General features: G+C 42.5%; 2 protein-coding genes across 9 annotated transcripts in view; both read right to left on the reverse strand.

The window, feature by feature from the left end:
• The window catches only part of pdlim5a (PDZ and LIM domain 5a), a 137,271-nt gene extending 118,070 nt beyond the window's left edge, over positions 1–19,201 (reverse strand). For 4 of the 8 annotated variants that reach the window (XM_029717980.1, XM_029717979.1, XM_029717978.1 and 1 more), the window contains exons 1-2: positions 4,188–4,340; positions 3,446–3,612 (exon numbers count right to left, since the gene is read on the reverse strand). In XM_029717980.1, the coding sequence (XP_029573840.1) occupies positions 3,446–3,544 (99 nt within the window). In that variant the 5' untranslated portion in view covers positions 3,545–3,612; positions 4,188–4,340. Of the gene's footprint in view, positions 1–3,445; positions 3,613–4,187; positions 4,341–19,052 lie in introns of those variants that run through there. The other 4 variants (XM_029717977.1, XM_029717982.1, XM_029717983.1 and 1 more) reach the window with 4 other exon arrangements.
• A 3,458-nt stretch (positions 19,202–22,659) lies between these two features.
• Positions 22,660–24,053, reverse strand: part of opn4xb (opsin 4xb) — a 35,224-nt gene continuing 33,830 nt past the window's right edge. Inside the window, exon 9 of the mRNA XM_029717986.1 lies at positions 22,660–24,046. Within this exon, the coding sequence (XP_029573846.1) occupies positions 23,654–24,046 (393 nt within the window). The 3' untranslated portion in view covers positions 22,660–23,653. The remainder of the gene's footprint in view (positions 24,047–24,053) is intronic.

Consider the following 24,053-nt stretch of genomic DNA (forward strand, 5'->3'; position numbering starts at 1 on the left):
AAGGATTGAAATAAAATCAAACTTTATTTGTCACATGCTCCGAATACAACAAGTGTAGACCTTGCCATGAAATGCTTACTTACAAGCCCTTAACCAACAATGTTGCTCAAGAAAGAGTTAAGAAAATATTTACCAAATAAACTAAAGTAAAAAATAATTAAAAAAGTAACACAATAAAATAACAATAACGAGGCTATTATACAGGGGGTACTGGTACAGAGTCAATGTGTGGGGGTTAAGGGTTAAGCGCCTCATCTAAACAGAATTAGTCTCTTTACGTTCTCAATTTTCATCTTATGTGCATACAGACGCTTTGAGACCGACCATACAAAGGTTCACAATGTCACAAACAGGTTCAATATTAACATTAATACAAGAGTAAAACACAACAGGACCCTCTGTTAAAGACTGATTTGTGTGTCTAAGTGATAAGCTGTTGTTTTGGCCTCAAACATGTTGGATTAATATAAATACTAAAGAGGGTAGGGCCTGTCAATCCAAATTCCCCTAAATACAGATCTAGGATCAGCTTTCCCTCCCCTAATACTAACCCAAACCATTATTGTGGGAAATTAAAAGCTGACCCCAGATCAGTTTCTAGAGACAACTCCAACCAACACTGGACAGACAGGGGTTGGTGTAACCCTGGAGAAAGCCTGTTCTCTTAGCTGGCACACAGTTGAGAAAGACTGAACAGTAAACGATGTGTCTCTAAAAAAGCTCCAGTAGCCAAAATGTCCACTTCAGTTCTCTTCCTGTGGCCTTGTTTCACATCACAGCTGTAACATTTTATTGACACCCCAAAAGCAACACCATCAATCTAGGCCTTTTTTTTTTTTTAGAGCTGTTGGTCTGGCAGAGTGACGAATGAATGATGCTCCCCACAGGCTTCACAGTTGAGACTGTGGCCATCGCAGTATTTGTAGGGACATTTACAAATCTAACACAGCAGGTCTAGCCAAGCTTCTCTCCGTCAGCGTTCTCACCCCAGCTGTGCTACATCATTCCCTGTCAAGAGCAGAGTTCGAGTCCTGAAAGGCGTTCTTCTCTACTTAATATATGCTATCCTACTACGGTCTTATTAGTTGTCATCTCAAAATGATCTGGAGGAATGAACACATTTAAGTCAGCCAAAATATGCTATATATAGAGACATAACATATTATGAGCCTAATAATAAAACATTACACAGCCTCATAGAGTATACAGCCTCAGTATTCTGTATTTCATTTCTCCATTTTTTATTAATTTTCACTTTGTCATTATGGGGTATTGTGATGTCATTATGGGGTATTGTGATGTCATTATGGGGTATTGTGATGTCATTATGGGGTATTGTGATTTCATTATGGGGTATTGTGATGTCATTATGGGGTATTGTGTGTAGATGGATGAAAAAAAATCGACTTAATCTATTTTGAATTCAGGCTGTAACAACAAAATGTGTTATTAGTCAAGGGGTATGAATACTTTCTGAAGGCGCTGTACATGCCTGTTACAAGTTATTAAGCATGTTAAGTGTTACTAAAATACTATTGTGAAACAGTGGAGGGGTGGGGGGTTGTTAAGTCATAGAAAATGAGGTCAGAAAACAAGACAAGTGCTATTTCATTAAGGCACGGCAAAACAAGATTCATTGACGTATGGAGAGCTCAGAACAATGGCTGTTCTCGTCAATGGTCCGGCATCACCACTGGGGCTTCTAATAACCTATGCCCATGGCTTTTTCCGAGAAACTCGACTGTAGTTATATTGGGAAGTGTCCATATCTGTTACTGTATGGACTGCATCCCAAACGGCACCCTATTCCCTATATGTATGACCAGGGTCCATAGGGCTCTAGTCAAAAGTAGTGCACTAAATAGGGAATAGGGTACCGTTTGGGAGGCACCCATTGTCCTTTGGCCTCTCTTCGAGAAACTTTGATAGGTCCTTGTCGCTCTTCAGTGGTCAGACGCTCCATCCACAGTCTTTAAATGGAATTGAATGGCTCGGTCTCTCGTGTGGTTTGTACCAAATGAAAACAATAGTGTTTATGGAGAATGAGTAATGTCTCACAAGAGATGTAACAGAGGGAAACAGTTCAATTAGAGTGTTAGGTCATAGACTGGCATTACAGCGGGGCTCTCCAGCTCTCACCAGTTCTTATTCACCCTGACCCTCTTCTCTCCGCCACTCATTTCTATACCGTGGGAGGCGTGCATTACCAACATAGCATTAGACAACATATTGCCCATAGTCCAGTGGAGGCTGTTGAGGGGAGGACGGCTCATAATAATGGCTGGAACGGAGCGAATGGAATGGCATCATGTGTTTGATACAATTCAACTCTATCTGCTCCAGCCATTGGGCTCCCGAGTGCTGCAAACAGTGTCACTACAGTCCCTGGTTCGAATCCAGGCAGTATCACATCCGGCCGGTGATTGGGAGTCCCATAGGGTGGTGCACAATTGGAACAACGTCGCCAGGGTAGGCCGTCATTGTAAATAAGAATTTGTTCTTAACTGACTTGCCTAGTTAAATTCTGGTTCAATTTTACCACTAGCCCGTCCTCCCCAATTAAGGTGCCACCAATCTCCTGTGGCCCATACATGTGTAGGCCTACCATTGTATACAGTAGGTGGGGCGCATAAACAGTGTATGGCTTCAGTTGTTTTCAATGGATAAGTGTGGTGCCAGATTTGGTTTGGATTTACCTTTGTGGGGGGTTGCAACTCACCTGACCAATAGTCTAGGACACTGGTTCTCAATCCTGGTCCTGGGGACCCAAAGGGGTGCACATTTTTGTTTCTGCCCTAACACTACACAGCTGATTCAAATGATTAACTCATCAAAAGGCTTTGATGATTTGAATCAGGTGTGTAGTGTCAGGGCAAAAACAAAAATGTGCACCCCTTTGGGTCCCCAGGACCAGGATTGAGAACCACTGGTCTAGGAGAAAGACTGGTCCATACATTTTGGGTGCTAATGGGGAACAACATTCGAAATAACCTCATTAGCCATTCATAAGTTATTTTCTTTAAGAATCAATAGGTATATAATTAATTTAAAAGTCCCAAAAATATATCTACCAATTGCATATTGCCCCTATAAGCAGGTCTTGTACCTAGCTAGCATAGAACGTTCCCACACCAAAAAACAAAAGTTCCAGGAACGTTCTGGGAGCAGACATTTGTTAGCTGGGCATTCATTTTGCCAATGCACCCAAACCTCGCATAGCCAGAGAACCTACCAATTAGGCTACTACTGCCCTCAGTGCGTTGCCTGTTTGGACAGTATTCCAGTGTCACTGGGTGAGCTAAGGCAAGCACATCATCTTTTACAGCCGTCAACAGCCAGATGGCTTCATAGGGATGGGAGCCAATCTAGAGCTGAGAGGAGGTTTGTGAAGTGGGCTGGTAGAAAGGGATTGGGGGGGGGTGCGTGCGTGCGTACGTGTACTCACCCTGGAGATGGTGAGTGGCATGTTGAAGTCTTTTCCCCCCTGCAGTCTGAAGCCCCATGGGGCCGGGCCAAGCAGGGACACACTGTAGTTACTGCTCATGGTTCTAGAACACTGGTAAGGATGGATTTCCACTGGTATGTTAACACTGTAAATCTGGCTTCCAAGATCTGGGATGTGATAGGGGGAAAGAGATTGTGTTTATTATACAATTTGGAAGCAAGACAGACAATCCATAAAAGTCTGTTATGATTGAAATCAACCTGAATACCATATCTTACATTCAAAAACAATATAGGTGAACATTTACTTAATACATACATAAATCGAAGATGGAAATCTGTGTTCAGATGCTATGTTCAAATATGATTAAATATTAAATGCTGAGAGAATACGCTGTACTTCTTAGTACATAAATAAAACAAGGGAGCGAAATACGTTTCTTAAAATAAAACTCAAAACATTGTCAAACAAGAGCCTTCAAATCCCAGCCCACATGATCCCCAAAATAATACGCTGTATCACTGTGTGGAAAACTATTTTAAGAAGCAATTGAAGGACAACTGAAGGACATGACTAAAAGATGTTTAAACAAAAATGCTACTCTAAGGGCTTGTTTCCCAGACGCAGATTAAGCCTAGTCATGAAGTAAAAGGCATTCTCAATGGAGAGTTGCTTTATAATCCAGGACTTGGCATAATATGTGTCTGGGAAACCAAGTGTTTTAGAATATGTCAATCCCTACCTCTAGAGTAGGTAGGCAGTCGTATCAGAGATGTAACTGCTATGCAGGTAGGTGGACAAAGCAGCACACAGACCAGTTCGCCAAGACAAATCCCTTACCGACAAAACACTGAGCCACACAGCAGTGTAATGGCCCTTTATACTGAACTAGTGAAGGAGGGGAGGGGGTGAAGAGGAGGGGTAAAGGGGAGGGAGTAAAGTGGAGGGGGTAAAGGAGAGAGGGGTAAAGGGGAGGGGTAAAGGGGAGGGGTAAATGGGAGGGGGTGAAGGGGAGGGGTAAAGGGGAGGGAGTAAAGTGGAGAGGAGGGGGTAAAGGGGAGGGGGTAAAGAGGAGGGGTAAAGGGGAGGGAGTAAAGTGGAGGGGAGGGAGTAAAGGGGAGGGAATAAAGGGGAGGGAAGGGGTAACGGGAGGGAGTAAAGGGGAGGGGAGAGGTAAAGGGGAGGGGGTGAAGTGGAGGGGAGGGGGTAAAGGGGAGATATTAAAGGGGAGGGGGTAAGGAGGGGGTAAAGGGGAGGGGGTAAAGGGGAGAGAGTAAAGTGGAAGGGAGGGGGTAAAGGAGAGGGAGTAAAGGGGAAGGGAGGGGGTAAAGGGGAGGGAGGGGTAAAGGGGAGGGGGTAAAGGGGAAGGGAGGGGGTAAAGGAGAGGGAGTAAAGGGGAAGGGAGGGGGTAAAGGGGAGGGGGTAAAGGGGAGGGGGTGAAGTGGAGGGGAGGGGGTAAAGGGGAGATATTAAAGGGGAGGGGGTAAGGAGGGGGTAAAGGGGAGGGGGTAAAGGGGAGAGAGTAAAGTGGAAGGGAGGGGGTAAAGGAGAGGGAGTAAAGGGGAAGGGAGGGGGTAAAGGGGAGGGAGGGGTAAAGGGGAGGGGGTAAAGGGGAAGGGAGGGGGTAAAGGAGAGGGAGTAAAGGGGAAGGGAGGGGGTAAAGGGGAGGGGGTAAAGGGGAAGGGAGGGGGTAAAGGAGAGGGGGTAAAGGGGAGGGGGTAAAGGAGAGGGGGTAAAGGGGAGGGGGTAAAGGGGAGGGAGTAAAGGGGAAGGGAGGGGGTAAAGGAGAGGGGGTAAAGGGGAGGGGAAAAGCCCTCTCCTGTCCATTCAGTTCTATTCCAGGCCAATATTGACTTGTTTTTTAGCAGGAGACTGATATAGTTGCACTCAGTCGGTGTTCCACAGCCAGCTCATAGCTCTCAGTGTGTTCACCCAGCCACTAATAGCTGTCTTTAATGGGCCTTCATTCAAAAGTAGGGCTGTGACGTTCATTGAATTTTAGATGACGGTAATTGGCCGGCCAAATGACCTCGGTCTCCGTAATAACCGTTCGAATAGCAAACAAAATATATACAGTACCAGTCAAAGGTTTGGAGACACCTACTCATTCAAGGGTTTTTCTTTATTTGTACTATTTTCTACATTGCAGAATAATAGTGAAGACTTCAAAACTATGAAATAACACATATGGAATCATGTAGTAACCAGAAAAGTGTTAAAGAAATGAAAATATTTGTTATATTTAAGAATTCTTCAAAGTAGCCACCTTTTGCCTTGATGACAGCTTTGCAAACAGAGTCCATGTTATCTCAGAAAAGGACTTGTGTGGACTACCACTTCTCAGCTGAGCCGTGGTTGCACCTAGACGTTTCTACTTCACAATAACAGCACTTCCAGTTGACCGGGGCAGCTCTAGCAGGGCAGAAATTTGACAAACTGACTTGTTGGAGAGGTGGCATCCTACGACGATGCCACGTTGAAAGTCACTGAGCTCTTCAGTAAGGCCATTCTACTGCCAATGTTAAACTATGGAGATGGCATGGCTGTATGCTCGATTTTATACACCTGTCAGCAAAGGGTGTGGCTGAATTAGCTGAATCCACTCATTCATTCATTTGAATGAGTGTCCACATACTATTGGACATGTAGTGTACATACAGTAAATATATCATTTAAACGGTTATGATGGTTATTGTTATTTTCATGATGGTGTTTATAGTTATACTGTAATTCTGCCCTAATCAAAGGGGTTTTTCATTTTAAAGTAGAGAGAGAAATAATGCATGACCTTAAGTGACCTTACATGACCTGTCTTCCAAAAATGATCTGCCGAAATTGTTGCAACCCCTATTACTAGCCTGTTCAACATCTCTTTCGTATCATCTGAGATTCCCATAGATTGGAAAGCTGCCGTGGTCATCCCCCTCTTCAAATGGGGAGACACTCTTGACCCAAACTGCTACAGACCTATATCTATCCTACCCTGCCTTTCTAAGGTCTTTGAAAGTCAAGTTAACAAACAGATTACCGACCATTTCGAATCTCACCGTACCTTCTCCGCTATGCAATCTGGTTTCAGAGCTGGTCATGGGTGCACCTCAGCCATGCTCAAGGTCCTAAACGACATCATAACCGCCATCGATAAGAGACATTATTGTGCAGCCGTATTCATCGACCTGGCCAAGGCTTTCGAGTCTGTCAATCACAACATTCTTATTGGCAGACTCAACAGCCTTAGTTTCTCAAATGATTGCCTCGCTTGGTTCACCAACTACTTCTCCGATAGAGTTCAGTATATATACACAATAATTTTTTTCTCTCACAGATTTGCTGAGGGAGATGAGGGTGGCTATGATCCTGTGCTTTAGCAGACAACTCCAGCAGCGTGTGTGCATTTACTCAATGTGTTTTTATAGTATGTGTTGGTCTTATGTGTTTGGTGTGTCTAGTAAGCACGTATGGTGTATGTATGAGTTAGTATGTCAAATCGGAGGGCCTGTTGTCCGGACCTCTGGCAGTCTCCACAGGGTTCAATTCTCGGGCCGACTCTCTTTGTCACAACGTCTACAGAAGGTGGCGCCTCTCCCCGTTCGGGCGGCGCTCGGCGGTCGTCGTCGCCGGCCTACTAGCTGCTACCGATCTCCTTTTCATATTCATTTGGTGATGTCTGTTTTATGTTAGCACCTGTTTTGAGTTAGTTCGTTAGTGGGGGTATTTAGTCTGTCTGTTTAGGTTTGGGATTGTGCGGGATTATTTGTGTCTACGATTGTAAGGTTGGGGATTGTGGTTTTTCTCTGCCGTTCATCTATTTTTGGCATACGGGTTTCCTGGGCTGTGTCCCGACTCGGTTTGAGGGTTCTTGCCTATTGCTGGATTTATTGTACCCTGCCTTGTATTTCGGCATTTTGGACTGTTGTCTATTAAACGTGTTTTCACGTACCTTGGTCTCCTGCGCCTGACTTCACCCCTCCTGCATGTTAGAGTTCCGTGACACACTTCTCTGTATACATCAATGATGTCGCTCTCGCTGCTGGTGATTCTTTGATCCACCTCTACGCAGACGACACCATTCTGTATACTTCTGGCCCTCCTATGGACACTGTGTTAACTAACCTCCAGATGAGCTTCAATGCCATACAACTCTCCTTCCGTGGCCTACAACTGCTCTTAAATGCAAGTAAAACTAAATGCATGCTCTTCAACCTATCGCTGCCCGCACCTGCCCACCCGTCCAGCATCACTACTCTGGACGGTTCTGACTTAGAATATGTGGACAACTACAAATACCTAGGTGTCTGGTTAGACTGTAAACTCTCCTTCCAGACTCACATTAAACATCTCCAATCCAAAATGAAATCTAGAGTCGGCATCCTATTTCGCAACAAAGCCTCCTTCACTCATGCTGCCAGACATACCCTCGTAAAACTAATTAACCTACCGATCCTTGACTTCGGCGATGTCATTTACAGAATAGCCTCCAACACACTACTCAACAAATTGGATGCAGTCTATCACAGTGCCATCCGTTTTGTCACCAAAGCCCCATATACTACCCACCACTGCGACCTGTATGGCCCTCGCTTCATACTCGTCGCCAAACCCACTGGCTCCAGGTATTCTACAAGTCTCTGCTAGGTAAAGCCCCGCCTTATCTCAGCTCACTGGTCACCATAGCAGCACCCACCCGTAGCACGCGCTCCAACAGGTATATCTCACTGGTCACCCCCAAAGCCAATTTTCTCCTTCCAGTTCTCTGCTGCCAATGACTGGAACGAACTGCAAAAATCTCTGAAGCTGGAGACTTTTACGTCCCTCACTAGCTTTAAGGACCAGCTGTCAGAGCAGCTCCCAGATCACTGCACCTGTACATAGCTCATCTGTAAATAGCCCATCCAATCTACCTCATCCCCATACTGTATTTATTTATCTTGCACCTTTGCACCCCAGTATCTCTACTTGCACATTCATCTTCTCCACATCCTACCATTCCAGTGTTTAATTGCTATTTTGTAATTACTTCGCCACCATGGCCTATTTATTGCCTTACCTCTCTTATCCTACCTCATTTGCACATGCTGTATATAGATTTTTCTACTGTATTATTGATTGTATGTTTGTTTATTCCATGTGTAACTCTGTGTTGTTGTATGTGTCGAACTGTTTTGCTTTATCTTGGCCAGGTCGCCGTTGCAAATGAGAACTTGTTCTCAACTAGCTTACCTGGTTAAATAAAGGTGAAATAAAATAAAAAAATAAACATGACCTTACATGACCTTATGTGACAGGCTGAGGTTGATTGCATGACCTTACGTGACCTTACGTGACCTTACATGACCTTACATGACCTTATGTGACAACTTGAGGCATTAATGCATGACCTTACGTGACCTTACATGACCTTACATGACCTTACATGACCGTATGTGACAGGCTCCGTCATTAATGCATGACCTTATGTGAAAAGCTGAGGCATTATTGCTCTGTTATGACAACTTCCACCGAATAAAGCTTTTGACTGATGCAAAGAGAGTGAGGCGAAACACACAGAGGGGACGGTCTCGGTTAGTCTCTCACAAGGACGGACAAATAGACGGACAGACAGAGAGACAGACGGACAGACAGACAGGTGTGTTTGTCCGGAGGCCTGCCAGGTGTAACAGGAGCAGCCCCGGGGAGGGAAGCCAGCCCACTGACCAGCTGCAGCCCTGTGCTGTGAGGTCACAGGTCACCAACGGTCCCCAGAGGTCACAGGCAAGCCTGCGTGCAGAGGAAGAGGAAGTACCAAAGAATGGAGGTGGATCAAAGGGACCCTGATTACTACTACAGCTAATCGCTTATAAAGAGCCATGTGGAAGGGCCATGAGAAACACCGCTGCATTATGGGAACCATGGAAATGGTAACAAACAATTGTGTAACATGGAAGTTGCTGCGCGACCACTCAAGGCAGGGTTGCATTTCAGTTCAGTCCCAGTGCTGCTTTCTTAAAATATAACATGGAGGCCGACTACACTGATTTGAACAAAAATGTGCTATGTTGTATATACATGCAGTATAAATGACTTACAAACACAGTGTCCACGTTACAAACACATTGCCCATGTTACAAACACAGTGTCCATGTTACAGAGTGTCCATGTTACAAACACAGTGTACATGTTAGGACAGCCTCAGTCTCAGCAGGACTTGTGTCAATATAATATGTAGTCTACAATAGAGAGAGGAAAAAAACTGAAACAGGGACTACAATAGAGAGAGGATAGACCCTGAAACAGGGACTACAATAGAGAGAGGATAGACCCTGAAACAGGGACTACAATAGAGAGAGGATAGACCCTGAAACAGGGACTACAATAGAGAGAGGATAGACCCTGAAACAGGGACTACAATAGAGATAGGATAGAACCTGAAACAGGGACTACAATAGAGATAGGATAGAACCTGAAACAGGGACTACAATAGAGATAGGATAGAACCTGAAACAGGGACTACAATAGAGACAGGATAGAACCTGAAACAGAGACTACAATAGAGACAGGATAGAACCTGAAACAGGGACTACAATAGAGACAGGATAGAACCTGAAACATGGACTACAATAGAGACAGGATAGAACCTGAAACAGGGACTACAATAGAGACAGGATAGACCCTGAAACAGGGACTACAATAGAGACAGGATAGAACCTGAAACAGGGACTACAATAGAGACAGGATAGACCCTGAACCAGAGGGGCCAAGGAGATCTGAGGCCCAGGTGGGGATAGTCAGTCATAATAACTCCAGAAACAATGAGAGTGTACGTACTGCAGTCACAACCCTCAGACTTGGTGCCATTTAAATTTCCTTTGTTCAGGCTCAGTGTCTATTTCAGGCCCCATATGCTCACCTCTCTACCCCCTAGTGATCTTAGCTTTGTCCCTGCCTCCCCCAACACACACTAAAACACACACACACACACCGCACACACACACACACACACACACACACACACTCAAACACACAAACACACGCCACCCCACCCAGTTTAAATTGCATGATAATCTGCCCCACATAAATTTCATTTAACGCATCATCCACATGAACAAAATAATCCCCCAGGCACAGATGCTGGTTGGGTGCAATGTATGTTATATCCAGCCCTTCTCCTAGGCTGAGGGGAACATCTGAGCTTCAACAGAATGATCCATGGCCTTCACAGCATGTTCACATATACACATTTTAACAGCAGGATCATATGTAGGTGATTCTTGCAACCCCCTCTGGCATCTTTTGCTAAACAAAACGGCATATTCACTTTTGTTTAGCGAAGGATGCCAGAGGGGGTTGTAAGAATCGTCTAAATATGATCCTGCTGTTAAAATGTGTATATGTGAACATGCTGTAAAAAAGAAAAGTCAATTTTTTTGTTTATTTGGGAAATACAAGAGACGTAAATTATCCAACGATGGCTATTGTGTGATCCGTTATTACTTCAGATTTGAAAAGGGACGGTGTGCCAGCATCAACACCGTAAGGGCTCAGATGACCAGAGAGCAACACAGCACAAACAGCACAGAGCAGCCAGCTAGGCGGTGGGGGACTTACTCTTAATGATGTCAGTCTCGCCATTTGATCTCTCTGTTCCCCAGACCTGAGCATAGAAAATACCTATTCTATCCTGCCTCCACTGCTGCCTAGTGTCCTTTCACTGTTCCTGGAGCTGCCTAGTGTCCTTTCACTGTTCCTGGAGCTGCCTAGTGTCCTTTCACTGTTCCCAGAGCAGCCTAGTGTCTTTTCACTGTTCCTGGAGCTGCCTAGTGTCCTTTCACTGTTCCTGGAGCTGCCTAGTGTCTTTTCACTGTTCCTGGAGCTGCCTAGTGTCCTTTCACTGTTCCTGGAGCTGCCTAGTGTCCTTTCACTGTTCCCAGAGCAGCCTAGTGTCTTTTCACTGTTCCTGGAGCTGCCTAGTGTCCTTTCACTGTTCCTGGAGCTGCCTAGTGTCTTTTCACTGTTCCTGGAGCAGCCGAGTGTCCTTTCACTGTTCCTGGAGAAGCCGAGTGTCCTTTCACTGTTCCTGGAGCTGCCTAGTGTCTTTTCACTGTTCCTGGAGCAGCCTAGTGTCCTTTCACTGTTCCCAGAGCAGCCGAGTGTCCTTTCACTGTTCCTGGAGCTGCCTAGTGTCCTTTCACTGTTCCTGGAGAAGCCGAGTGTCTTTTCACTGTTCCTGGAGCTGCCTAGTGTCCTTTCACTGTTCCTGGAGAAGCCGAGTGTCTTTTCACTGTTCCTGGAGCTGCCTAGTGTCTTTTCACTGTTCCTGGAGCTGCCTAGTGTCCTTTCACTGTTCCCAGAGCAGCCTAGTGTCTTTTCACTGTTCCTGGAGCTGCCTAGTGTCTTTTCACTGTTCCTGGAGCTGCCTAGTGTTCTTTCACTGTTCCTGGAGCTGGGTAGTGTCCTTTCACTGTTCCTGGAGCTGCCTAGTGTCCTTTCACTGTTCCTGGAGCAGCCAAGTGTCCTTTCACTGTTCCCAGAGCAGCCGAGTGTCCTTTCACTGTTCCTGGAGCTGGCTAGTGTCCTTTCACTGTTCCTGGAGCTGCCTAGTGTCCTTTCACTGTTCCTGGAGCAGCCAAGTGTCCTTTCACTGTTCCTGGAGCTGGCTAGTGTCCTTTCACTGTTCCCAGAGCAGCCTAGTGTCTTTTCACTGTTCCTGGAGCTGGCTAGTGTCCTTTCACTGTTCCTGGAGCTGCCTAGTGTCGTTTCACTGTTCCTGGAGGTGCCTAGTGTCCTTTCACTGTTCCCAGAGCAGCCGAGTGTCCTTTCACTGTTCCTGGAGCTGCCTAGTGTCCTTTCACTGTTCCTGGAGCTGCCTAGTGTCCTTTCACTGTTGCTGGAGCTGCCTAGTGTCTTTTCACTGTTCCTGAATAGGATCTCTGTGTTCAGACAGTGCACATTTGATTAGGTACTCCCTTTCCCCTTCCCCTTCATTTATAGGTCAGCTAATGCTGAACCTTTTCGGCATTGAAATCAAATGCTAAAGAGCCACTAGCCATTGACAGTCTACGATTATTCCCGTTTGGAGCCTCATAACATACTTTATTTTCAACTCCATTACCTTTGCTGACTCTGGACCACGCTTGTAGGGTGAAAATGCCCCTAGGCCCTGATCTTGTGTCTGTTTTCTATTTTCCCCACTAACGGTTAAGGTTAAAATTAGAGGAATTGAAGCTGATCCTAGATCTGTACCTAGGGGAAACTTCACCCCGGAGACTTAAACTCTGTGAATCTGATTCTGATCTCATCATGTTTTTTATTGGCAGGTGATAGTCAAGAGAGAATACAACATACAATAACAGGCAACATGTGTAGATGCAGTCTAGGTACTACAATATCCTGAAATGCTTGTGTTCATCCAGTTATTTGATCTGCTCAACTCTACCAGCCTTTTAATTCAAGCCCTCTTATCTGTGCCCACGGCTCATCTATTAAAGTCTCCTTACTAACAGTAGGTTAAGTCTCAAATGGCACCCTATTCCCTATTTAGTGCACAATGTTTTTATCAGAGCCCTATGGGAGACCTGTCAAAAGTAGTGCACAACATAGGGAATAGGGTACAATTTGGGATAAAGCCTACTCACAGTGGAAAATATTCAGAAGGGTGATCCCCTATAAAGGGGATTTGCAGTTCCAAGCAAGACACTGAGTGAAATGTGGGGATTTGCAGCTGTTCAGGGGCCCAGATGGGAGGGGCCAAGCACCCAAGCCAATATCAGAAGAGATATGCCCAAATCGAACCTACAGTATAGTCTCCTATAATAGATCCTACAGTATAGTGTCCTATAATAGATCCTACAGAATAGTCTCCTATAACAGATCCTACAGTATAGTCTCCTATAATAGATCCTACAGTATAGTCTCCTATAATAGATCCTACAGTATAGTCTCCTATAATAGATCCTACAGTATACTCTCCTATAATAGATCCTAGAGTCTCCTGTAATAGATCCTACAATATAGTCTCCTATAATGGATCCTACAGTCTCCTGTAATAGATCCTACAATATAGTATCCTATAATGGATCCTACAGTCTCCTGTAATAGATCCTACAATATAGTCTCCTATAATATATCCTACAGTATATATAGTCTCCTATAATAGATCCTACAGTCTCCTATAATAGACCCTACAGTATAGTCTCCTATAATAGATCCTACAGTATAGTCTCCTATAATAGATCCTACAGTATAATCTCCTATAATAGATCCTACAGTATAGTCTCCTATAATAGATCCTACAGTATAGTCTCCTATAATAGATCCTACAGTATAGTCTCCTATAATAGATCCTACAGTATAGTCTCCTATAATAGATCCTACAGTATAGTGTCCTATAATAGATCCTACAGTATAGTGTCCTATAATAGATCCTACAGTATAGTCTCCTATAATAGATCCTACAGTATAATCTCCTATAATAGATCCTACAGTATAGTCTCCTATAATAGATCCTACAGTATAGTCTCCTATAATAGATCCTACAGTATAGTCTCCTATAATAGATCCTACAGTATAGTCTCCTATAATAGATCCTACAGTCTCCTGTAATAGATCCTACAGTATAGTGTCCTATAATAGATCCTGCAGTATAGTCTCCTATAATAGATCCTACAGTATAGTCTCCTATAATAGATCCTACAGTCTCCTATAATAGATCCTACAGTATAGTCTCCTATAATAGATCCTACAGTATAGTCTCCTATAATAGATCCTACAGTCTCCTGTAATAGATCCTACAGTATAGTCTCCTATAATAGATCCTACATTATAGTCTCCTATAATAGATCCTACAGTATAGTCTCCTATAATGGATCCTACAGTCTCCTGTAATAGATCCTAGAGTATAGTCTCCTATAATAGATCCTACAGTATAGTCTCCTATAATAGATCCTACAGTATAGTCTCCTATAATAGATCCTACAGTATAGTCTCCTATAATACATCCTACAGTATAGTCTCCTATAATAGATCCTACAGAATAGTCTCCTGTAATAGATCCTAGAGTATAGTCTCCTATAATAGATCCTACAGTATAGTCTCCTATAATAGATCCTACAGTATAGTCTCCTATAATAGATCCTACAGTATAGTCTCCTATAATACATCCTGCAGTATAGTCTCCTATAATAGATCCTACAGTATAGTCTCCTATAACACATCCTACAATATAGTCTCCTTTATTAGATCCTATAGTATAGTCTCCTATAATGGATCCTACAGTCTCCTATAATAGATCCTACAGTATAGTCTCCTATAATAGATCCTACAGTATAGTGTCCTATAATAGATCTTACAGTATAGTCTCCTATAATAGATCCTACAGTATAGTCTCTTATAATAGATCCTGCAGTATAGTCTCCATTAATAGATCCTACAGTATAGTCTCCTATAATGGATCCTACAGTCTCCTGTAATAGATCCTACAGTATAGTCTCCTATAATAGATCCTACAGTATAGTCTCCTATAATAGATCCTACAGTATAGTGTCCTATAATAGATCCTACAGTATAGTCTCCTATAATAGATCCTACAGTATAGTCTCCTATAATAGATCCTACAGTATAGTCTCCTATAATAGATCCTACAGTATAGTCTCCTATAATAGATCCTACAGTTTAGTCTCCTATAATAGATCCTGCAGTATAGTCTCCTATAATAGATCCTACAGTATAGTCTCCTATAATAGATCCTATAATAGATCCTACAGTAGTCTCCTAAAATAGATCCTACAGTATAGTCTCCTATAATAGATCCTACAGTATAGTCTCCTATAATAGACCCTACAGTATAGTCTCCTATAATAGATCCTACAGTATAGTCTCCTATAATAGATCCTACAGTATAGTCTCCTATAATAGATCCTACAGTCTCCTATAATAGATCCTACAGTATAGTCTCTTATAATAGATCTTACAGTATCGTCTCCTATAATTGACTTCTGATGAATCACCCGTTTTAATAAATACAGTCTTGTCCCAAATGTTACCCTGTTCCCGACATCGTGCACTACTTTTGACCGGGACCCATAGGGTAGTGCATTATATAGGGAATATGGGCCCATAGAGTTCTGGTAAAATGTAGTCCACTATAACAGGGAATAGGGTGCCATATGGGACACAGACACAGCCAGCCGGTCCCCCACCTTCAGAACAATCCAGACTATTCAACCAATCCACCAATCCCAAGTATGGAGCCATGGGGGTGACTGTGCAAACAATAACTTTCCTAACTCTCTTTCCTTCCTGCTAGGGCAGCTGTTGTGTGTTGACTGCATGCTGGCTGTGTCCAGTCCAGTTCCAGTTCCAGGCTTTAGCTAGGATTAGCTGCCTCTCCTGTTTCCCCATGCAGGCTAGAGCTAAGGGAGCCCTTTTAGAGAGGCTCCCTCCCTCCCTCCCTCCCGCCGTCCGTCCGTCCGTCCGTCCGTCCGTCTGTCTGTCTGTCTGTCTGTGTTTTAGAGAGGCTTCGTCTGTCTGTCTGTCTGTCTGTCTGTCTGTCTGTCTGTCTGTCTGTCTGTCTGTCTGTCTGTCTGTCTGTCTGTCTGTCTGTCTGTCTGTCTGTCTGTCTGTATTCAACCATCTGTCTCACACCCTGCCTGCCTGACTGCCTGTGTTTTAGAGGCTATGTCAGCCTGCCTGTCTGCCTGTGTTTTAGAGCCTATGTCTGCCTGCTTGCCTGCCTGCCTGCCTGCCTGCCTGTCTGTCTGTCTGGTCTGTTTGCCTGTCAATAGCTTCCTACCTCATCCCCCTGGCTGCAGGCAGAGCTAGGCCTGTGCCACATAGTAGCTCTTGTGCTGATGTAGACAGCTTAGTTAAATGATAAACACAAGAGCAGATTCCCTGGACTACATATCACTCAGTCTGGGCTTTATGCACAGACTCTGGAACAATATGACAAGTTTATACTAGTTAATGACTCATTTTATTATTATTATACCTAATTGACAAGATAAAAAAACAAAAACAACAAGGAACATGTGTCTTCATCCTACTATATCATTTGAGGCCATATGGCCATGGCTTAAGGCTCTACATGAGAAGCAAGCTAGGTCTCCGAGGCATATCAAAGCATCTGCTCCAATCACTGAGCTAACATCAATACACCCAACCCCCAAACATAAATGCACCCAACCCCCAAACATCAATTCACCCCCCAGCCCTAGTAATGTAAAGCTGCCTGCCTCCCTCTCCTCTCTCTCTCTTCAACAACAATGAATGAAAACAGTCCACTGATGTCTGGTGATTGACGGTCACTGCTGGTAAGTAGCTGAGGTTAACAAGATCTCTCTATTCCACCTGCAACACAATCAGTTCTCTCTCTCTCTCTCTCTCTCTTTCTCAGTCAAAGACTAATTCTTTTAACATGCACACACACGTCCCCCTACACATGCACATGCACACACACACATACACACACAGTAATTATATCTAATCGAGTTTGTATTTCTGACAGAAAATGCCAAATTCTGCAAATAGGAAGGTAGCCTACAGTTGTGTTGAAATGAAATAACGTGACGGCACACACATTACAAGCAAAACCAAACGTATTCCTTTTTCCCCAATTTAGCTCATGACATTATGACAGCCTACATTATGACATGACTTTATGACAGACTACATTATAACATGACTTTATGACAGACTACATTATGACTTTATAACAGCCTACATTATGACATAACTTTATGACATGACTTTAAGACAGCCTACATTATGACATGACTTTATGACATGGCTTTATGACAGCCTACATTATGACATGACTTTATGACAGCCTACATTATGACATGACTTTATGACAGAATACATTATGACATGACATTATGACATGACTTTATGACAGCCTACATTATGACATGACTTTATGACAGCCTACATTATGACATTACTTTATGACAGACTACATTATGACATGACTTTATGACAGCCTACATTAGGACATTACTTTATGACAGCCTACATTAGGACATTACTTTATGACAGACTACATTATAACATGACTTTATGACAGCCTACATTATTACAAAACATTATGACAGACTACATTATGACATGACTTTATGACAGCCTACATTATGACATGACTTTATGACAGACTACATTATGACATTACTTTATGACATGACTTTATGACAGCCAACATTATGACATGACTTTATGACAGCCTACATTATGATATGACTTTATGACAGCCTACATTATGACATGACTTTATGACAGACTACATTATGACATTACTTTATGACATGACTTTATGACAGCCAACATTATGACATGACTTTATGACAGCCTACATTATGACATGACTTTATGACATGACATTATGACAGCCTACATTATGACATAACTTTATGACAGGCTACATTATGATATGACTTTACGACAGGCTGCATTATGACATGACTTTATGACAGCCCACATTATGACAGCCTACATTATGACATGACTTTAGGACATAACTTTATGACAGCCTACATTATGACATGACTTTATGACAGCCACCATTATGAGATGACTTTATGACAGCCTACATTATGACATGACTTTATGACAGCCTACATTAAAACATGACTTTATGACAGCCTACATTAAAACATGACTTCAGGACAGCCTACATTATGACAGCCTACATTATCACATGACTTTAAAAAAGCCAAAATTATGACATGACTTTATGACAGCCTACATTCTGACAGCCTACATTATGACAGCCTACATTATGACATGACTTTATGACATCCTATATTATGACATGACTTTATGACATGACTTTATGACAGCCTACATTATGACATGACTTTATGACAGTCAACATTATGAGAGGACATTATGACAGGTTTATGACACGTGATGAAAATAAACTATAGCAGCAGCCCAGTAAAAACAATGTAGCCTATGCAAATGATGGTGTCATTTGTGACCATAATTCCATCTATGGTGAGATACAATGGCCATCATCCTGCACTTGGCCAGGGTTGGGTGTAACTGATTACACACAGTTACTTTACCAGTAAAAATATTGTAATCAGATTACAGATACTTTTGAAAAACTAGATGATTACTTTTTGGATTTAAAAAAAATTCATGCAGGGTGTTTCTGTAAAAAAATAGATTATGACAGCTTTCTGTGTTCTGAATGACATTCAAATCAGCATCGAAAAAAAGGTGCAAGTTTAAGTTTGTTCCACCTGAGCGAGTCTGACCACAAATCAGAGACCACTATGATGACACACCAAATGTGTTTGATGGATCCTGGACTTCCTCTAATGCCTCTTAAGGGGAATGTAATCCAAAAGTAACGTAATCAGATTATGTTACTGAGTTTGGGGTAATCCAAAAATTATTTTACTGATGAAAATGTTGGACAGCCAACTAGTAACTAACGGATTACATTTAGAAAGTAACCTACCCAACCCTGCACTTGAACCTGCCTCACACGGCACGGGGCATTGAACACAGACTTGAACTAACTAAACCATAATCTATTGTAGAACATTTTCCCCCGTGCACTTGTTTCAGCGCAGTTACCATCTCCTTTGTCATGCATGCTAATAGATGTTTCGCTGATTGGTTCACCCACCTCTTCACCGCGCGGTCCAGGCTCCGTCGTTCACGACTACTGTCTGCTCCAGTTCAATGGGAATGTGGTCCTGTGGCTTTCTTCAGCGTCCCAGACCAGTTTGACTTCTGCCACGAACTCCGCTCTTTTCAATCAGTTCAACAGCGAGGGAGGCGAATTGCCCTCTTCATATTACGTCATGAAAGCAGGGACAGTATCAGTGCATTCATTTGTTTCCATCCATAAGGCGTGCTGTTTGAATGCACGAGATGTTCATAGTGTTGACGAAAGAAAACAATGAAAACAAAAATAAAAAGCAATAAAGAAAATAAGAGTGGACATTCAGAGAATAATAGCCAATGGATTTCTGTGAACATTAATCCACTAAAATGTAAATTAAATTATATATGCAATTATATATGTGTCCTACTTAAATTATATTATTATGTGTATTGTTACAAACACTTCCTTGAGCAGATTTTCTAATAAACTATTGAATAGTTTATAATTGTGAATGACCGTAGAAAATCTGCTAAACGAAGTGTTTGTTCAATTTAACGTGACTGATGCTGGGTGTACGTACAATTTACGGTAAATTTAATTTAAATCAGCGAAGGATGCCAAACCTTGGCTTCATTTCTATTCCAGTAATAGCTTTCAGTTAGCTCTGGTCCATGGTGTTAGTGCGCGTTCGTCTAGGTCTAGGCCTACTGGTGGAGAAACGCGTTCTAACGCCTTGGACCAGAGCTATCATCCAGTTTGCCCCTGTTCCAGAGTTGAGAAGTCTTTCACGATAGCTACAGTAAATGAGGGAAACAAATATAAAATAAATAGATACCTTCACTGTTCAGGTAATGGATACTGAATACTGACTAGGCCTTGGCCACTATATTCAATGCATTAGGAATTTGTAAGTCGCTCTGGATAAGAGCGTCTGCTAAATGACTTAAATGTAAATGTGATAAATGTGTGGATGACGTTCACACGTTCATGGGGCGGCAGGTAGCCTAACGGTTAGAGCATTGGGCCAGTAACAGAAAGGTTGCTGGCCCAGAAGGACAGGTAAAAATCTGTCGTTCTGCCCCTGTTCCTAGGCCGTCATTGTAAGTAAGAATTTGTTCTTAACTGACTTGCCTAGTTAAATAAAAAATATTGGGTCTCATTTGATTGCTCTGAATTCCCTTGAGTAAAATATATCCTATTCTAATTTAATATATTATTAAGTCACTGCAAATGTGTGTATCACAGTAGAAGGGAGTAGAGCATCCAGTTGATTGCACCTCACAGCAATAAAACCCAGAGACTACGGTTTACGTCCCAAATGGCACCCTAATCACTATACAGTGCACTACTTTTGACCAGTCTTATGAGGCCTGGTCAAAAGTAGTGCACTAAATACGGACTAGGGTACCATTTGGAACGTACCCTTGGTATCGCTGACTTCAGATACCAGGTATTCTGGTTTCCTGATTACATATCCAGTTTCAGCAAGCACCATGGAAAGTGATGTCATCTTTTCCCTCAATCAGCTGCTAAGAGTGAGTGCCATTTGGGGACTAGGGGAAATAGCAGAGGGGAAAATCCAGTAGTTCTGATTGTTCTTCAGATCTTAATGTTGAACTCCGTACATGATACAAAGAAGGAGATTTGATCTGATTCTTTCATTCTCTCATTGGTTGGCTGAAAGACAGACACAGATTCACACACAGTATGTTTTAATTTGGTATATAGGTAACAGTCTTCCAAAGTACATTTTGTTGAGCTCTTCTACTTCACCGTCAGATAAAAGGATGACTTTAATGTGTATGGGTATCTACAACCCTCTAGTGGCAAGAATGTACATTTCTGCTTCTCTCCCATCTGATCTCAATGGCCCGTATTCATAAAGCGTCTCATGAGTATAAATGCTGATCTACAATAGGTTCAGTTTTGCCTTTTAGATCCGAATAAACAACATTAAATGGACAGGACCTGATCCTATTGTAGATCTGAGACACTTTATGAATACGGGCCAGTATGTCCTTGTCGCAACCCATGTAATCAACACTCTCATCAACAAGCAACTGATGGTGTGACATTAATACCACATTTTAGACACTGTCCATCATACATTCAAACACTGTCCCTTGAGTGATACAAGACAGAACCATTGATTCAAGACAGGTAAAACATGATCAAATCCATACAAAAGAGGGGAAAAAATATATATATATAAATATTATTTTACTTTCTGCTTTTAAAGGTCCAATGCAGACATTTTTATATCAAAATCAAATCATTTCTGGGTAACAATTAAGTACTTTACTGTAATAGATTTCCATTAAAATGTGCAAAAACATATTTCTCAAGCAATAATTTTATCTAGGACTGTCTGGGAGTGGTCTGAGTGGGGATGGGAAAACTGACAACTAGCTGTTATTGGCAGAGAGGTTTGGAACTCTCTTTGTTATTGGTCTATTAACCAATTTACCGCATGGTGATGTCACCATGGAAAGACGAAACTCCTGCCCATGATAACGTGCTGATTAAAAGGTCCGGTGTAGATTCTGTTTTCAACCAGCAACTATCAGGAAATAATACTGATTCAAAAAAAATTAACACATATTTTTTTGACCTTGTTTCATTTTTACAGTGTTTTTCACACAATGTTTTTTACAGTGTTAATTTAATCAGCTGTTGTACAATATGATACAAAAGACAGGATAAACTGAATTTTGACTGCACTGGACCTTTAAAACCCTAGTCCTGGTGATTGAGTTTCTCTCCAATTTAGGTAAGAAAGATATTCACTTGAAGGTGTGTGTGTGTGTGTGTGTGTGTGTGTATGTGTGTGTGTGTGTGTGTGTGTGTGTGTGTGTGTGTGTGTGCGTGCGTGCGTGCGTGCGTGTGTGTGTTTAGAGAGGAGGGCATTATGGTCCATTGAAGCGTGGGGAACAGCAAGCTGTCTGAGGCCTGATATCTGGAAGGATTAAATAGGTCAAGATTCAGGTCATTGGCCAATGAGGATCGGCTTAACCAACACAATCACCATCAACACTCATAAACATAACCAAAGCATTGTTGACTCGGAGCCATCAAAAGATGATGCTTTGTTTAGGGTTAGGTGTCCTGAATCTAGTCAAGTCAATCAGTGATTACAATTTTGTCAAATTTGGCAGATTTCCAGTACTGCACAGAATCATAATATTTTCTGTATTTCTAAATGCAGTGCTATTCCCAATGCTTGTCATTTTCCTCTTGATATTTTTTCAGATATCACTTGGGTTAGAGCTATTACTAATGCATAATAGCAATACGACGTTGTTGTTGTTTTTCTCTCTCCATTTCACAAAACCTTGAAAGGGGATGACCAGCAACATCAGTAGGGCAGACAAGTCTCAAAGCAAACAAATAAAAATGATCCAACGATATTATCAAGAAACATAACCACACGAACAAAATGGACAATAGTGACAACAAAATGTGCAATAAGTGAAAATGTAGCAAAATGTCTTTAAATAAACAGGAGTCAGGATCGATGATTACATCCCTGCCCGTGTGATAAAGGAAGCTGTAGTCAAACTCAATGCAAAGGGCACAGAAGATCCCATAGCCAATCGGATACAGGGAAGAAGTTTGACCGGAATCATTTTGTTGTGTGCCTTCTTTTCCAGGTGTCTAGATTCTGGAATGTCCATTAAAGGTCCAATCTGTAATACATGTCCTAATGTTCAATAGTCATTTCAATTAACTATGCCCGTTGATTATTGAAGAATATAACTTTTGCGAGTTGCTTAATTTATTTTTGTGAGCTCACTACACCTGACTTCACCTATCTTAACCCAAATGTAAAGTAAAATTACCCCATTGTTCATGTTTTTTCATTTGTTTGTAACAATGTATAGCTTCAAAATATATTTAAAACCATCATGTCGATCTCATGGACTGTCAGACCATAACCCCATGAATTTGGGAGTGGTCACATTTAGCTTGTTGCTTGTTGTCCTGGCCCTTTCTAGAATGAGCTTTGTTCTTTGTGTCAGTTGCCCTGTCTAGATGTGTCCTTTTTGTCTATGTCTCTTGTTTTTATTTAGAGATTGTTTTTTAAATGAAATGTGCGTTATAAATTCAATGTATTGTTATTTTAAAACAGACTCCAGATTGTGGCTTTAATGTCCATAGCTCATTAACACTCATTGCCAACATTGGTCCATTGGCATGAGGATGTTAGTTATATTTGCTACTATAAAGGCCTTCTTTCTAAGTCAATATACATTATGGAACCACTATACCATCATAGATCCTCTGAATGAAGGGTGCCATTTAGACAAACAGCAGAAAGTAGGATGTTAATCACAGCGGCTGGGGAATGAATCAGGTGGATTTTAATATTCCCTTCTACCCGGCAACACTTTCTTGTGACCAGAGCACACCAGAAATAGCCCTTCCTGGGTTTCTTTCTCCCTTCTGTTCATTGAAGCACAACCAGATCTTGCCTAGGGCTTGCCTTGGTCTCCTTCTCAAAGTCTGTTTAAAAAAAGAGGCTGGGTGGAATGGATTGGTTGGATCAGTATTAGAAAAGAGAAGAAGAAGGAAAGAAAGTATGCCATTTGGGACAAAGAGTTTAGAGTTTGTAAGTGAACTCAGGAGAGGAATCTTTCCACTGACTCCAGTAGCTCTGAAGAACAGCTCCGCAGGCCCACCAGCAGTTCGCCTTCCCCGTGACTCATCATGGCTCCCTGCTTCTCCACTAAGGACAAGTTGTCATCTGACATTAAGCTGCTCTCTGATGTTGGGCTGATGATGATTTGCGGGATACTGGAGATGTGAGAAAGCTGGGCTCGTAAACTAGGGGAGTCCAAGGTGCTCCTGCGCTCGCTGCCGCTTTCACTCTCTGTCGTCTCTCCTCCATTGGTTAGCTGGACACTCTGGCTCCTCTTCGATAAGGCCAGCAGGGGGACGGCTGCCATGCAGACGGAGCCAGACACTACCTCGTGTTCACTGGCGCTCATAGACTCATTCAGTGCATGGCTGGGCTGAAAC

This window comes from Salmo trutta, chromosome 27 (assembly GCF_901001165.1).
Source record: "Salmo trutta chromosome 27, fSalTru1.1, whole genome shotgun sequence".
Classification (NCBI taxonomy): domain Eukaryota; kingdom Metazoa; phylum Chordata; class Actinopteri; order Salmoniformes; family Salmonidae; genus Salmo; species Salmo trutta.